This window comes from Myotis daubentonii, chromosome 6, assembly GCF_963259705.1.
Source record: "Myotis daubentonii chromosome 6, mMyoDau2.1, whole genome shotgun sequence".
NCBI lineage: Eukaryota > Metazoa > Chordata > Mammalia > Chiroptera > Vespertilionidae > Myotis > Myotis daubentonii.
The window spans coordinates 24,858,341-24,874,624 of NC_081845.1; the positions used below are offsets into that span (position 1 = coordinate 24,858,341).

Genomic DNA, 16,284 nt, shown 5'->3' on the forward strand with positions numbered 1-16,284 from the left:
ATATGCTACTATACAGGGTGAGGCAAAAATAGGTTTACAGTTGTGAGTATTCTAAACAGTTTATTCTTGTATTATTTATTAATTATTGTATTACTCTATTTTCCATATGAGCAACTGTAAACCTACTTTTGCCCACCCAATATATTTAAATACATATTTACTCTTTTTTATTTAATCCTTACTTGAGGATATGTTTTTATTGGTATCAAGAGAGAGAGAGAGAGAGAGAGAGAGAGAGAGAGAGAGAGAGAGAGAGGAAGGAAGAGCATTTGTGGGCACCTGGCTCCACATACACCCCAATCCAAACTGAGAACAATGTAAATTGTTAGACTGAGAAACTAAACACTTGACCAACTCTTCCTCCTCCATGCTTTTTGCAGCTGTTTTCCCAGGACAGATGGGAGGGAAGAAGGTACATGCAGTCCACACAGATCGGGCAGGACAGGTTGTAGCCACAGGAGACAGAGCAGGCCTGGGGTTCCTACTCGTATCTGTACGCAGAATCCCAAGGAACAAAGTCCCAGGTGTCATGGACTGAACTGTGTCCTTCCCTGCCGAATTCGTATGCTGAAGCCCTAGCCTTTGTGTTTGGAGATGGGGTTTAGGAGGTAATTAAGGTTAAATGAGATCACAAGGGTGGGACCCTACCCCAATTGGATTGATGTTTTTATAAGGAGAGGAAGACACACCAGGAGTGCACAGAGAAAAGGCCAATGAGGACACAGCAAGAAGGCGCCACCCGCAGGCCAAGGAGAGCGGCCTCGGGAGAAACCAAACCTGGAGACACCTTGTTCTGAGACGTTCAGCCTCGAGAACCGTGAGAAATAATTTCCTGGCGTTTAAGCTGCGCAGTCTATGGTATCTGTTATGGCAACTCCAGCGAAGAAATACATGAGGGAACCAGAGTTGGACTGGCCAGATTTGTTTTTTCATAGCACAATGGCCCCTCGCCCACTATGTAATTTGCTCGTTATTGCCCATCACCTGCCACCTAAACGCAGCCCCTCCACCACGGGCCTCTGCTGCATCTGCAATGTTTCCTACATGCTCAGAGGAGTGACTGAGAGGCAGTTGTGAGCTACAGTCAGAGTGAGCAATTCACGTTGCTCAATGTGAGTGTATTGATTGGTTGAATATATGAATAAATGAAGCGTAAAAGAGGCTGGTAGGGACTAGGGGGAGCTTCACCAACAGGAAAACTTTGCATTTGACTTAGAGTGAGTAAGAGAAATAGAAACATCAATGGTGAGAGAGAATAATTGATTGGCTGCCTCCTACATGCCCCCTACTAAGGATCAAGACCACAACCTGGACATGTGCCCTGACCAGGAATCGAACTGTGACCTCCTGGTTCATAGGTCGACGCTCAACCACTGAGCCACACCAGTTGGCCCACTGGTTTTGACAGTTAAAATATGTAAACTCTGAAAACATGAAGCATCCATGAAAGGTTTTACCTGAGCCAACGATTCCATTAAGTTTCTCACAACTTTGTCTTGGTCTTCCTTCAGGATCCGGTAAAGGGTGGCCCGCCTCTCGCTGTCCTTCCGCAGCATAAAGAACCCGGAGTCCTTTTCGTCGGGAGAAGGGGGAGCACTGTGATCTTCAAAATTCTCATCTGGAATGCTGCAATAATCCACACAGCACAAATCACACTTTCCTTTATAAGGTGATACACCACACACTTCCTTCCCCCCGAAGTACGTCAGGCCTTTACCCCAAAAAGAGGGTCCGCATTCCTTTCACATCCTTTTCTCCGCAGGATTTGGCTCTTGTTTTGAAAGAGAAGGGGTCCACCTTGAGCTCCGTGTCCGGAGAAACTGAGCCGTACTCACTGCTGCTGCTCGTGTCCTCCACCAGGACGGGGACTGGCAAGGATATGCTCCTAAGGTATTCTGCTTGTGGGAGGGGAAAGAGAATTAATGCTGGGAAAAACGTACGCATGCTGCAATGCCTACTGAAAGAGAGCAGTCTTAGCTGTGAAGAGTCTGGTCATGATATTCGGATTGCTCCCAGGCTCAATAGATGACCCCCGCAGGAGGGGTCGGTGAGGAAGCGGCCTCATGGGCCCTGTCAGGAAGATCTCAGGAGCATGAAACTGGAGGAAGCATCAGACCCAGCACGCCTTGGGTTCCAATCCCTGTTTTTATTGTCCACTTGTCAGATTTCAGGAAGGTCATTTTTAGGTCTGTTAACTCTATCTCTAAGTTTTAAACCATGTTCCGCAGAGGTGTAAGGGTCCACCTTAGCACCTTGGGGCTGCCTCGGATGGGGTGAGTAAGTAGGATTCTGTGATTCTAGAACACAGGTTCCAACCCTGTTTTACCTAAAACAAATATGCTCTGTGAGCCTTATACATCAGGGCTCTGCCTGAGGATTCACGTAAAAAAGGGTTCACTGCTAAACACAAATTTCAAAAACCAATGGACTAGATCAGTGGTCGGCAAACTCATTAGTCAACAGAGCCAAATATCAACAGTACAACGATTGAAATTTCTTTTGAGAGCCGAATTTTTTAAACTTAAACTATATAGGTAGGTGCATTGTTATTAACTTAATTAGGGTACTCCTAAGGCTTAGGGAGAGCCACACTCAAGGGGCCAAAGAGCCACGTGTGGCTCGCAAGCCGCAGTTTGCCGACCACGGGACTAGATGATCTCTTTCCCAATTCTCAGATACTATGATTCTATGGCCAACTTGCTCCAAGCTAAGAAAGTGTGGACTCCACTCAAATTGAAGATTTCAAAAATATAAACACCCTCATGCATTTAGGGAGGAACAACTGAAGCTTCCTTCATGAAGAGAAAGGTGAGGGCAACTGCACACATCCCTCGTACCAGCAGCTGCCCCCGGAAGCAGGGGGAGGAGGAGGAGTCTATTTGAGGAGCTGATCACATGACCCACCCAGCTTCAGCTCAATGGAAAATAGAACAATAGACTCACCATTTGATCCAGGTGAAAGAGCTGTGGGAAGAAAAGCAAAGAACAACATAAACGCACATTGGGGTTGCTGTTAAACTGAGGAGCCAACAAAAAGTGAGGACTTGATGTGGGAAGCAATGCCCGTTCCAAGCTTTCAAGCTGCCCACCCTCATCCCATAGAAACACCAAAACACCAACAACAAACAGATCATTTACTTGTTTTTTTCTCTCAGAAATGAGTTATGGAAATCCTTGCAAAAATGCAATTAACATTTTTACACTGCTGTTTTACTTACAACTGGCAATGCTTCTTTTGGTGGGGGAGGGGGGGGGGTGGGGGGGGTGGGCGGGGAGGAGTTAATTACTCAGAAAGATATTCTCTAAGAAGCAATAAGTATTTTCTACTGTCTAAAATGAAAATAACATATTATCTAGAAAGATTGAAAATTCAACAGTTCAGCTCTATAATAGCCCTGTAACCCATTAGTTGTAATTTGGAGTTTCAGCTCTAAAAGGCTGTATTTCACCCGTTTTCCACTTTAACCTTTGGATCAGCAATGCTAGAATGCTGTAGATACTGACACAGTAAAAATACCTACTAACCGAATGATGAAACACTATTATGCACGAGGTCCTGGCGTTTGTGAGGGTGATGGTAACACAGCTTCCCGATACTGAAACTGGATGCCTGAGAACACTGCCAGTGTTCACAGCAATTTCCAGTGACATCTACAGACAGATTAGCTTGCTTCTGGAAAAATCGTCCATCTTAAAAGCTTAGGATTTAGGGACTCTGAACTGTATCTCCTTCAATGCAACCACATACCTGAAAGCTTAGGCTGTGTCTTTTTCTTTTTGCTTGAAACTTTTAAGAACTCATCCATAAGCAAGTCGTTAGCACAGGCTCTCTTGTCAGGGTCTGGTTCAAAACACTTCAGTATGAATGCCTTGGCCTCCGCCGACATGGACTCCGGGATCTCCGGGTGGACTTTAAACATTCCCACCTAAGAAACAGCACAATGGGGCTTCTGAGTGACATCTCATCCCATGAGCTCCTGGCATCATAACTTGGTCTCCTACTGTAACAAAATCCTTTATCATATACTACCAACTCATGGATTTTCTCAAAGGGAGGTAGGATACTTTTTCTGTAGGCTGTAGAAAGTTTCCAGAGTGCTTTTGCAACTTTATCAATGACATAGGCAGAGTGATTAGCATAAGAGACTAAACAGCACTATAAAGTAGCAATTCAGTCCTCAAGGCTTGAGGACACATTCGCACACCAGCAAGAAGAAAGGATGTTTTTAATTGGACCCTTGTGCTGGTCATGATAGTGATGTGCCAGGCACTGTGCTTGGCTTTTTCCATTTTCATTCAATGAATCTCATGAATCCTCCCAACAACCCAGTGGATTGAATATTATTATACTTGTTGCACCAATGAGGAAAACGAGGCTCAGAGGGGTCAGGTTATATGGTTATAAAAAGGCAAATCTGGGATTTGAACCTTTAATGCTTAAAATTTGTGTTCTTTCCTCTACTCCATAATTTATGAATATTTCCCCCGTCTCAAACTGCCTACATTAAAAGACATTTAAAAACACTTTAAATAAAATAGAATTTTTATAGCAATTCAACTTTCTTTTCGTTGCTGCCATTCTAAAAAATGTTTTTTAATGTTTTCATGTATTTAGTAGAGAAAATTTTCTAAGGAAAGCTTTTATGTTATATAGTTTATATAAGTGTATTATTACATAGGTAATATGTAATTGTTTGTTATACTTATATAGCCTTTACTATTCTAAGTGCTTTGCACATATTATCTCATATACGCCTCAAAAAACCTCTACTAGATAGATACTAAATTTATTCCCAGTTTAGAGATGCGGAAACTGAGGTACAAGAAGGTTAAGTAATTTTCTCAAAGTCATCAACTAGCTTGACTGTGTTGGAGCCTGGATTCAAACACTGTAAATCAGTGCCAGAGTCTACGCTATCTCGTCTAAAGCACATTGTATTATGATCGCTGCACTGACGGTAACAGCAGCATTTCAGAGTGAAGTCCTAAACATTGGTAACAACTTCAGAGATTGGCCAAGAAGAGAAAGACATTCATTCATGTCAAAAAAGGTAGTAGCTCTCATCACTCTTCAGGCTTGGTTACACTACTCATTTCTGTGTCAGCAGTATCCCATCACATCATCTTCAAGCTCAAAGTACACCAAGCTTTGTACAGAAGCAAAGGTATGTAACACAGGGCCTCTCCTGAGAGGCTCTTCACCAATGGAAAAAGTGCTAGAGACATGGTCAGAGGCAGGGGAAAAAATAAGTTATCAAAAGTCTTCTGCCTTAGAGAACAGAAGAATGTGAGCTTTCCATCTCAGGAAACAAGTTCTCAGTTTATTTTATTTTTAATTTTTGTTTTTTAAAATATATTTTTATTGATTTTAGAGAAGAAGGAAGAGGGAGAGAGAGAGAAACATCAATGATGAGAGAGAATCATTGATCAGCTGCCTGCTGCATACCCCCTACTGGGGATAGAGCCCAAAACCCAGGCATGTACCCTGACAGGGAATCGAACCCTGACCTCCTGGTTCATAGGTCAACACTCAACCACTGAGCCATGCCGGCCAGGCCAAGTTCTCAGTTTAAACTTCACTCTGGCGTGGTGGTGTAGCAGGTGAGAACTTCAGGGACGCAGCCATAGGTCACTGCGTTGCCCAGTCTCCAGATTTGGAAGCTGTGGCCCAGGGCTCTCTCAGCTCTATTTTGATATCAGATGCTCCCTATTTGGGCTGCTTCCCACTCCCAAAAGAGTTACTAATGGGCGAATTAAGAGGCTAGAAGAGTAATATCCTATATAATAAAAGCATGATATGCAAATCGACCAAATGGCCAAAGAGCAAAATGACCATCCAGGACCACGTTATGACACCCATTGGCGCCAGGCCAGCCAAGGTGGGTGTGATGCAATTAGTCAGGGGCCCGGCCATCGCCCCAAGATCGCCTCACAGCGGGAGGCCCAGGCCACTGGGACAGCAGGCTGTGGTGGGTGGGTGGAGCCTCCCTCTGTGAGAGAAGCCTGGGTCCTGGCAGCTGGAGGGAAGCCCAGGTCCCAGGTGCCAGAGGGAAGCCGGTGCTGGCAGCCAGGGGAAGGAAGTCCTACTCTTGCACGAATTTCATGCATCAGGCCTCTAGTCTATAATAATAAAAGCATAATATGCTAATTAGACTGGACAGCTGAATGACCTTCCAGACGAAGCTGTGGCAGCAGGGCCGAGGCAAAGGCAGTTATGGGTGATCAGGCAGGCAGGCAGGCAGAGTGATTAGGGGTGATCAGGCAGGCAGGCAGAGTGGTTAGGGGCGATCAGGCAGGCAGGCGAGTGGTTAGGAGCCATCAGTCCTGTATTGCGAGAGGGATGTCTGACTGACTGTTTAGGCCTGATCCAGTGGGCCTAAACCGGCAGTCGTACATCCCCTGAGGGGTTCTGGATTACGAGAGAGTGCAGGCTTGGCTGAGGGAACCCCCACTCCCATGCACAAATTTCATGCACCGGGCCTCTAGTATGAGAATAAGATGTGTACTTAAAATAGCAAAACCATGCCTTTTTTAAATGGAGATGTTAAACTCTTATAATAAAGTAAAGGAAAATATTTATTTGGTTTAATACTTAAATAGATAAAAAATGTTCTTATATCTTCCTCCATGGAAGCTTTTTAACCTGTGTTTCCCAAAGAGCTTACACCATCTTCCATGGAGTGGTGTGTTCTTTACACTGCACTGTGAAAATGTGGTCAATGGAAGTTACACTGCGTGTCACTTTATAGCTGAGAAAACTAAGGTGGGGAGAGCCTCTTATGAGGCACCGACTGAGGGGAGTGAATCATCTTGAACTATAATATGCTCTCATATGGTGCTCACTTACGCTCCTTGCCTTCTGGCTAAAAGCAGATGGCATGCACACACGGAACAGCCAGCAGTTTTACCCATTGGTTTTTAAGATATTAAGGTATACAAAATGTGACCTTGAACATTGCTGCTTGTGGTTCTCCCAGTTCATAAAAGGGCGGTTTCCCTGTGGCCATTTCGATGATGGTGCAACCCAAAGACCAAATGTCTGCTGCTTTCCCATAGCCTCTGGGTCCTTTGTCTATTATTTCTGGTGCCATGTACTGAAGGGTACCTGGGAAGAGTACAAACACAATCCTACTTCAAAAGAGAACATCTAATGACAGTTTCAATTCCTCTACATAAATAAGACACTTTAAAAGTATGATTCAGGTCTTAATACTGCATCCTTTTTGAATTCCAGTTTTTCTCTGCTATGAATATAAGAGAAAATAGCAGTTTTTATAATGGATTTTATTAGCGAGGTGAAAATAGTTTACCAATATTACCTGGATATGAACAGATACGTTCTCATTTCTTAAATAGTATAATTAAGGCATTATTTTATCAGGACCTCTTAGAAACTTCTAACAACTGGTCATTTGAGAACAACAGAGAATACACCAACACACGTTTTCTAAAATCAGTTTTTGAAGGACATGAAAACTCTCATTATGAATACTTCCAATCTTTTCCAAGAAAAGTCTAGGTCATTCATCAATTTCCTTAGATTTATATTTCTCAATTTCTGATTTGAATGCTTAGTTCTTCTGTTTTTATTCTTATTTCTAAATCATGCAAACATGCAGATTCTAAAAGGTATTGTCAAAAATAATGTAAATCTATAAATCAAATATTTACGACTTCTGCTATGTGCCTGTGGTCCATGGAATAACGGGTTTAACAGGTCAAAGACAGGCCATGAGCCATCAGTACAGACAAATCACCAGGTACAGAGTGAAGAATAAAATGGAAAAAAAGAGAGGGTATTTTATATAAAGAATCAGAGAGTTGAAGAATGCAATATGATGGAAAGAGAATTAAGTGGGGGAGCCAAGATCCCGTGGTTCTAGTTGTGGTCTGGTATGTCTCTGATAAACACTCAACTGCAGTTGTATCATTGGCTCAAGTGAGAGACTGGATTTGTGTTTCTAACGCCTGCTGCAGTGATTCCCTGAAGTCGAGCAATGAGGACAGAGTGGGAAGAGAAACAGATTATTGCCACATCCCCTGCTTCTGATATATTCATACAAATGGCGTAATCAGCAAATAGGAACTCCTCCACGATGCCATCTTGAATTATTTCAAATCTTGAGGCATTTGCCAAAAGTGCTACTTCAGTCTTTTCTGATTCATAACCAATGATAGACATTTTGATAAATACAGACACCACCTTTTACAAATGCCTGTGCATGATTTGTAGGTGAAAACTGCTATGCAAAATTCCTCTAAGTTGTTCCTATGAAAGCTACTGTCATGAGCTGGAAGCTGGCTGTTGTCATAAAAATAAATAAAGTCCATTAATTTTGTCAATTAATTTAGTATTGTTATCTTGGCAGGTTTATCCCCCAGACCTCATCATTACATAGCAGTAGCTCAAGTTCATGTCCACATACACCTGCACATGTCTGCTCTCAGCTTAAATCAGCAAAATTCCTGGACGGAAGCATTTCACCTGGCCAAGGATCAGGCAACCACACTCCTCAAGTCACCTATGCTTAGGAGAACAGTACTGTGATTTATCTTCGTTTATAGCTTTCCCCAAAGTGGTGGTGTTTTATGATGTAAGTTAAATCAAGTGGTCTTTAAAAAATATGTGTTGAAGCCTACTGCTCCTTTCTGTTGTCTCCGGGTCTAAAATAGAATTACTGAGAGAATTTGAGTTGTTTTAATATAGTAGTAGGCATCACAACTGATCAACAGTATATGAATTGAAAAGAACTGGACAATTCAAGTAATATCTTAATAATAAATTATGCAATGTTTTTATTCATCAGATATTTCAAAGAGCGCTACCTGCCAATTGTGTTTAATTATCCCTCATTGAGCAAGTGGCAATAAAAACAGGTTTGGCCATGTGTTCATATCAGTTCCCTTCACTCCACAAGCACATGACACCTAATATTTTATATAAAGAGATTTACAGAGCTGGGTAACGAAGCTGCAAGCCAGTCTGGGAAGCTACTACAGCTTAGTAGCTACAAGCTTCAATTCTGACATCACACTGTGTCCATTCAACCATATGTCCAGCAGTTCCAGATTAAGGGCCTGCCGTGGGCCGGGCACTGTTCCAGGCATTTAGAATATAGCTGCAGAGTAAACAGACAGAGATCTCTGTGCTTGTGGAGCTGACATTTTTGCCGTGGGAGACAGACAATAAACTACAGCATAATAAACAAGTAAGTTGTATAGTATGTTAGAAAGTTATGATTTATGACAACCCCCCCAAAAAAAACAAGAGTAAGAAAAGGGTAGCAGATGTGCCCAGGGAGAGCTGCCAAGCAAATAGGGAGGGCCTCACCGAGATGACACCTGAGGTAAGACCTGAAGGAGCAGATGGCTGGGAGAAGAGTGCTGTAGCAGCAGGAAAAGCTTGTGCAAAGGCCCTGCAGCGCGATGAAGGAAAGGCAGGAAGGCCTAAGTTTCTGGGACAGGGTGAGCAAGGGGGAAAGAGGAGGAAATGAGGTCTAAAAGGTGACGAATTCCAAACTGTCCACCATTGTAAGGGCTTTGGTGTTTGTTTGCTGTGAAAGAAGTAGCAAGCCACTGCTGTCTCTGAGTGATAGGGCTGAAGTTGAGAATGGACATAGGGGGCAAGAGAGGAGGCAGGGAGAAGAGGTTATTGAGGTAACGCAGGTGAGAAACACGGGTGGTAGCAGTGGAGGCAGTGAGGAACTGTTCCAATTTTGGACACACTCTGAAGGTAGAGCCAATAGGTTTCCCTGATGGATTGGGTGGGAGTGTGAGAAAAGAGAAGCGCCACGGATAATTCTCTGTTTGGAGTGGCCATTAACTGCAATGGGGAAAAGTGTGGGTGGAACAGGTCTGGGGAGAAGTTAATTCCATTCGGCATGTTACGTCTGGTTTGAAGCATAGCTCTATGACCGGCTAGCATTGTGACCTTGGGCAAGCTACTTAACCTCCTTGAAACTTCATTTTCTCACCCTAAACTGGGATAATGATACCTAAGGATTAGGGCTGATATATGAATTTCAGTGAAATAACATACATAAAGCACTTAGCACAGTTGGGTATACACTCTATAGATGGTGGTCGCTGCTGCCTTCCCTCTCATCGCATGACCAGGCAGTGAAATGGACCGAGGTCTTTCAGCGCAGCTCATCAGAGGCTGACTAAGCGCTGGGGACGTGGCTAGTTCCAAGGCCTACAGCCGAGAACCCAGGTCCGCACACCCAGGCCCTCCTGACCAGCGCTGCAGACAGACTCAGCACGTTAATCATACGTGTCTCCACGTGAGGCCACTGAGAGAAGTACAAGCACAGGGCCCTGGACGACCACTTTACTAGAACTCCTTCGAGAACTAACAAAAAATGTTTTCAGGATTATCAGGAGATATTCAAGTAACATCTCGCCCAAATAAAGGGTCTGAAAGTAGGGATTTTCCTCTTAGAAGTTACTGTGTCTTAGAAGCATTTAAAATGTCTCTTGCCAAACTGATACAGAATGAGAAAAGAAACATAAAGACATCTGAAATTACTAATAAATTAGAACCTATTTTGAAAAAAAGAAAATGCATTCTAAATGTGTTTAACTCTTTACCCTGAAATTCCCATTGCTGTGAGAGTAGGAACTAGGCCAGAGGTGTCGCTGATGGGGTGTTCTGAGGAGAAAGCATATGGAATTTCTCTCTTTTCCCCCTTCCAGGCTTCCAGAATAGATACTTCAGCAAGGTGGAGAGAAATACTGACTGACGCAAGAAAGCCAAAGCAGAGAGCAAAGGGTAGATAAAAAAAAAAAAAAATCTGACCTTATCATTTATAAACTGTTGTGACTTCGATGTCCCTTTTCTCTCAATTTCCTCATCTGCAAAATGGAGTTACTACCACCTACCTCACAGAACTAAGAAATGGGGACATCTGGCCATTTTGCTTAATTCATTATCTCTTTTCCCTCCTACATCTTTCTCTAATAATAATACTTCCTGAGAAATAGCAGAATGAAGTGCTAAGAGCTTGGAATGGAGAGCAGGGCTGAAGTTTCAGATGCCCTCCCGGTGACTGCTGGGCAGTCATGAATCTCTCTGAGCCTCGGTTTCCTCTTGTTGCCTTTTTAGAGCCCTGTGTCTCCTCCCTCCCAGGACTTTGCTCTAGAGGCAGCTCAGTGGTTGCATTGCCTAACCTCTGAGGAAAGCTCTCTCTCCACCCCACTTCTGAGTTGGTGAGTCACTTCCTCTTTCAGGATTGAAAGGGACTGAAATCCTGCAGTTATTTATGTTGTGAGCAGGGGAATGCATCACAGAGAGTAAACAGATTAGAAAAGAGGGAATTCATAGCCCACGTGGGAAGTGATTAAGGTATGAGTAAGAATCACAGAGAGGTTAGGCTGAAAAATGTTTTAAAAAAATCTTGTCAGGATTATATTGATTGTAGGCCAAACAGGAGAGAAGTAATGACATGAAAAGAAAAACAAACAAATGAAGAGTTAAAAAAAAAATCTTCAGTAGCATTAAGCAAGGAGATTGAATAGGTCATATAAATATAAGACGAGAAAAGGGTCAGATCAACTTCTGTATATCATTTTTCAGTAATCATCGAAAGATATCAACATTAATATTTGTGAGAACAACTAAATTTATCTCTTACATTATGTTCAAACGCAGCAATTATTTCTTTAATTACATAAGATCGGTATCATCATTGCAAAAACATACCAGTAAAAGTTTCAGTGCTTGGGTTTATGCCAGCAAGCCTCTTTGATGTGCCGAAGTCAGAGATCTTGAGGACACCACTATAGGTATTAATCAACACATTGTCACCCTAGAAAAGAGAGGACTTTAATAAAAAACATTACATTTCTTCCAATCCTGTGTATTGTTGGGTAGCAAATCCAATAAGAAAAGGTGTCCTTAGAGCAAACAAGGACACTAATTCTATATTCTTCGTTAATAGTTAATCTCAACAAGGAATGCTTGACACCATTTTTGTTTATATGTTATCAGTTGTCCACAATTGCCACTTGGGTCACAAGGTCAAACATGGTTAGTTAGAGCTTGCTACAGCTTACAGATGGCAGGGGTTGCCTATGCATGGTACATGTATAACAACTTCAATTATCTACATACTAGTAGCCTGGTGCACAAAATTTGTGCACTCGGGGGGGGGGGGGCGGTCCCTCAGTTATTAAACATTTATCCGCACAACACTGACTGACCACATTGGTGGTGGTGGTGGTGGTCTTGTCAGAATGTGTTATATTATGCAGATTAAAATCTATTTAAACAGATTTGATGTAGATATTTTCAAAGATGGAAGAATTGTCCCTGTCAACTATTTTAGTTGATTCATATCTTCAGTAATTGTCATCACTGCAAAGTTTTCAGTCCCCATATGGATTGCTGGATATAATAGGTCATGCACTGTCCCTGTCCTTTGTAGCCTTTGTTACCTTAAGGAGAACTCTAGTTTTCCATTTATATGTTTAAGTACCAACCTTACTGGCTTAAAAATGTAAGCTTTTAACACTGCTCTCTCTATTCTGTATCCTTCCGAAGAAAAGTGGAGTTGGGTTGCAGCACAGGAGAGAAATTCAGAAGGGGAATATTGAAGTAATGACTGTAGTTGGAGCGTCTTCCCCCTGGTGGTCAGTGCATGTCATAGCAACTGGTTGGATGGGATGAGGGAACTTAGCATATTAGCCTTTTATATCCTATCTAATAATAGACAAACATGGTAATTAACCATACCTCCGACACGCTTCCCATTGGCTAATCAGCGAGATATGCAAATTAATCGCCAGCCAAGATGGCGGCTAATTTGCATATGTCGGCACCAAGCAATGGAGCAAAGCCCATTGGCTCCGGGTAGGAGCAGCCCTCTGCAGCCACCACCGCCAGGCTCTGCCCTTGGGAGCCGAGCCCGGCGGCAGGAGCGGAGAACGAAGCCCGCCGCGAGGGTCCCTACCGGCGCAGAGCGACTGCTGGCCCGGGGCAGGAGCAGCGAGCGGAGGCCGGCATGGGGAGCGCAGAGAGTGAAGACAGCGTGCTGGCTCCACCCCTGGCCACGGGCGCTGGCACCCTGGACCACAGGGCTGGCAGCTTCTCCGGGTGGCTGCAGCCTGGGACCTCGGGCGGGTGGCTTGTTGGCGCTGGTGCCTAGACCAAAGGTGGGCGGCTTCTTCTTCTGGGGGCTTCTTCTTCTGTGCTTTCAGGGAGGGCAGTCAGTTATGTGTCATGCAAACATAGGTGCCACCCATCTCAGAAGCTGGGTGTGGGTCAGGGAAGCGGCCGCCTCAGCCCAACTTGTGCCTTCTTGCAGTTGGGGGCCCCTTCCCCTGTTTGCTGGCACCAATTTTCCTCCGGCGGCAGAAACCCAGGCCTTTGCTCTTCGCCGGTAGGGACCCTCGCGGCGGGCTTCGTTCTCCGCTCCCGCCGCCGGGCTTGGCTCCCAGGGGTGGAGCCTGATGGCAGCGGCAGCAGAGGGTTGCTCCTACCCAGGGCCAATGGGCTTTACTCCATCGCTTGGTGCTGACATATGCAAATTAGCCGCCATCTTGGCTAGCGATTAATTTGCATATCTCGCTGATTAGCCAATGGGAAGTGTGTCGTAGGTATGGTTAATTACCATGTTTGTCTATTATTAGATAGGATATAAAAGGCTAATATGCTAAGTATCCCTCATCCCATCCAACCAGTCACTATGACATGCACTGACCACCAGGGGGCAGACACTCAACGCAGGAGTTGCCATGACGCACACTGGCCATTTACAGAGAAATGACAGTGCGGACCTGGTGCCGACAAAGCAACACTTGGCTTCCTCCAAGTGGGACACAGGCCCCCGCCACCATCCCGGAGTGACAGCCTACCAAATCGCAGCCAATGCTGCCAAGGCACAAAATGCAACCCATAGCCCAGCCCAGCCCCGAAATGGTGGCTGTGGGCACCGGGTAATGACGTCATGTAGCAATGCCTGGCTTCCTCTCCCTAGCGACTAGCCTTCTTGCAGTTTCTTCATCCCAGAAACATGACTTGCTTTACAGCCAGGTGGAAACATTTCACACTGTAACCAAATGTCTGTGAAGTGTTTTCATGTGCCTCATCTCATTTGATCCTCACAGAAGTCCTGCAGTTAGGTAGATAGGAGACTCGGTGGAATCCTATTTTCTTTTCATTAGCCGGAAAACAGAGATTTAGAAAGCTTAGAAACTTGACCCGACTGAAAAGAAGTAAGAAATGGTGGACCTTGAAAATGACTTCAGGTTTTCTCACTGCTCAAAATTGTTAAATATTTTACCCTTTGTTCTCCCTGCGTGATCTACAATAATAATCTGCTTTGTGTTGATATTTACTGTTGTGTTGCTGACAATTACCTGAAAGAGAAGTTGGGGTGCGTCACTGGGCTGGAAAAAGTTTAGCTAAATCAGAAAGCAGAGGAAAACCAAGATGGCAGCATAGGTAAACACAGGAGTTTGCTGCCTCGAACAACCACTTCAAAAATACAACTAAAAGACGGAACAGACATCATCCAGAACCACAGAAAGACTGAGTGGAAGTTCTACAACTAGGAGGAAAGAGAAAGCATACCGAGGCTCAGAGGAGGCGCAGTGTTGAAGTAAAATACTAAGGTGCGGAGTGCATGTGGAGCGGGCTGGCGGCTGAGGGCACGGTTGTCGTTTTCAATCGGGAGGGAGTCTCAGGCTCTGAGCTCCAGTTCCGGGCGAGTCTCTAGGGACCCAGACTCATATGGGAGAAGCGGGACTGTCTGGCATAGCTCAGAACCCTAGGGCAGCTTTCTCTCCGTGGGGCTTGCAGCGATTACTGGGACACTGAGAAGCAGAGCCTCTGAGGGCAAGACTGAGAGCAGCCATAATTGCTAACCCTGCCCTGTTGATCCCGTGGGATCCGCCCCGCCCAAGCCCTGCAGGGAGACTTTTGCTGGATAGCCTCAGGCAAAGGCTAGATTAGCACCTCCCTAGAGATCCAGGAGCCAGGAAGCCCAGAGGTCAGAGTGGGACCATCCAGTTTGCAGCTCCGTGGAACCATAAAAGACACACTCAGGGGGCAGACTCAGTGAACACCAAAGCCCCATCGAAGCAAGTCTAGCCCCAGAGGGGTGTCTCCAGCACAGAAGCTCTCCCACTGCAGACACAGCTGATTCTCACAGCCAATTGGCCTGGAGGTCAATTCCTCACAGTGATAACTACAACAATCAAGGCTTAACTACAACAAGACTGTGCACAAAGCCCACAAGGGGGTACACCAAGAGTGTCTACCTCAGGTAATTGGGACACTTAGCACAGAAAGGCACTCTATCGACACAGCGAAGCATAAAAAATGCCAAGACAAAGAAACAGGACACAAACGACAGAATGGTAGGAAAGCAAACTGTTGGATATAGAGTTCAAAACCACACTTTTAAGGTCTTTAAAGAACTGTCTAGAAGCCGCCGATAAACTTAATAAGGCCCTCGAAAAGACTGGTGAGACCGCCGATAAATGTAGTGAGATCTTCAAGAAGACTGGTGAGACCGCCAATAAATGTAGTGAGATCCTCAAGAAATCTAATGAGACCCTCAATGTTGTGATAAAGAACCAACTAGAAATTAAGCATACACTGACTGAAATAAAGAATATTATACAGACTCCCAACAGCAGACCACAGGGTCACAAGAATCAAGTCAAAGATTTGAAATACGAAGAAGCAAAAAACACCCAACCGGAAAAGCAAAAAGAAAAAAGAATCCAAAAATATGAAGATAGTGTAAGGAGCCTCTGGGACAGCTTCAAGCATACCAACATCCGAATTATAGGGGTGCCTGAAGATGAGAGAGAGCAAGATATTGAAAACCTATTTGAAGAAATAATGACAGAAAACTTGCCCTACCTGGTGAAAGAAATAGACTTCCAAGTCCCAGAAGCGCAGAGAACCCCAAACAAAAGGAATCCAAAGAGGACCACACCAAGACACATCATAATTAAAATGCCAAGAGCAAAAGACAAAGAGAGAATCCTAAAAGCAGCAAGAGAAAGAAAATCAGTTACCTACAAGGGAGTACCCATACGACTGTCAGCTGATTTCTCAACAGAAACTTTGCAGGCCAGAAGGGAGTGGCAAGAAATATTCAAAGTGATGAATACCAAGAGCCTACAACCAAGACTACTTTATCCAGCAAAGCTATCATTCAGAAGTGAAGGCCAGATAAAGAGCTTCACAGATAAGAAAAAGCTAAAGGAGTTCATCACCACCAAACCAGTATTATATGAAATGCTGAAAGGTATCCTTTAAGAAGAGGAAGA

General features: G+C 44.3%; 1 protein-coding gene and 2 long non-coding RNA genes across 7 annotated transcripts in view; 2 read left to right on the plus strand and 1 right to left on the minus strand.

The window, feature by feature from the left end:
* LOC132236921 (uncharacterized) overlaps nucleotides 1–818 on the plus strand; it is a 32,757-nt gene extending 31,939 nt beyond the window's left edge. Inside the window, exon 3 of the long non-coding RNA XR_009453411.1 lies at nucleotides 675–818. This is a non-coding gene — a long non-coding RNA (uncharacterized LOC132236921). The remainder of the gene's footprint in view (nucleotides 1–674) is intronic.
* Nucleotides 1–16,284, minus strand: part of MAP3K5 (mitogen-activated protein kinase kinase kinase 5) — a 177,915-nt gene that overhangs the window by 25,351 nt on the left and 136,280 nt on the right. For 3 of the 5 annotated variants that reach the window (XM_059700425.1, XM_059700423.1, XM_059700427.1), the window contains 6 exons: nucleotides 11,702–11,807; nucleotides 6,948–7,105; nucleotides 3,749–3,926; nucleotides 2,944–2,964; nucleotides 1,718–1,898; nucleotides 1,458–1,626 (listed from right to left, as the gene is read on the minus strand). In XM_059700425.1, coding sequence (XP_059556408.1) covers nucleotides 1,458–1,626; nucleotides 1,718–1,898; nucleotides 2,944–2,964; nucleotides 3,749–3,926; nucleotides 6,948–7,105; nucleotides 11,702–11,807 — 813 coding nt within the window. The remainder of the gene's footprint in view (nucleotides 1–1,457; nucleotides 1,627–1,717; nucleotides 1,899–2,943; nucleotides 2,965–3,748; nucleotides 3,927–6,947; nucleotides 7,106–11,701; nucleotides 11,808–16,284) is intronic. The other 2 variants (XM_059700426.1, XM_059700424.1) reach the window with 1 other exon arrangement.
* Nucleotides 1,538–8,914, plus strand: LOC132236922 (uncharacterized). The gene is made up of 3 exons (XR_009453413.1): nucleotides 1,538–1,669; nucleotides 1,763–1,890; nucleotides 8,370–8,914. It is a non-coding gene; the product is annotated as an uncharacterized LOC132236922 (long non-coding RNA).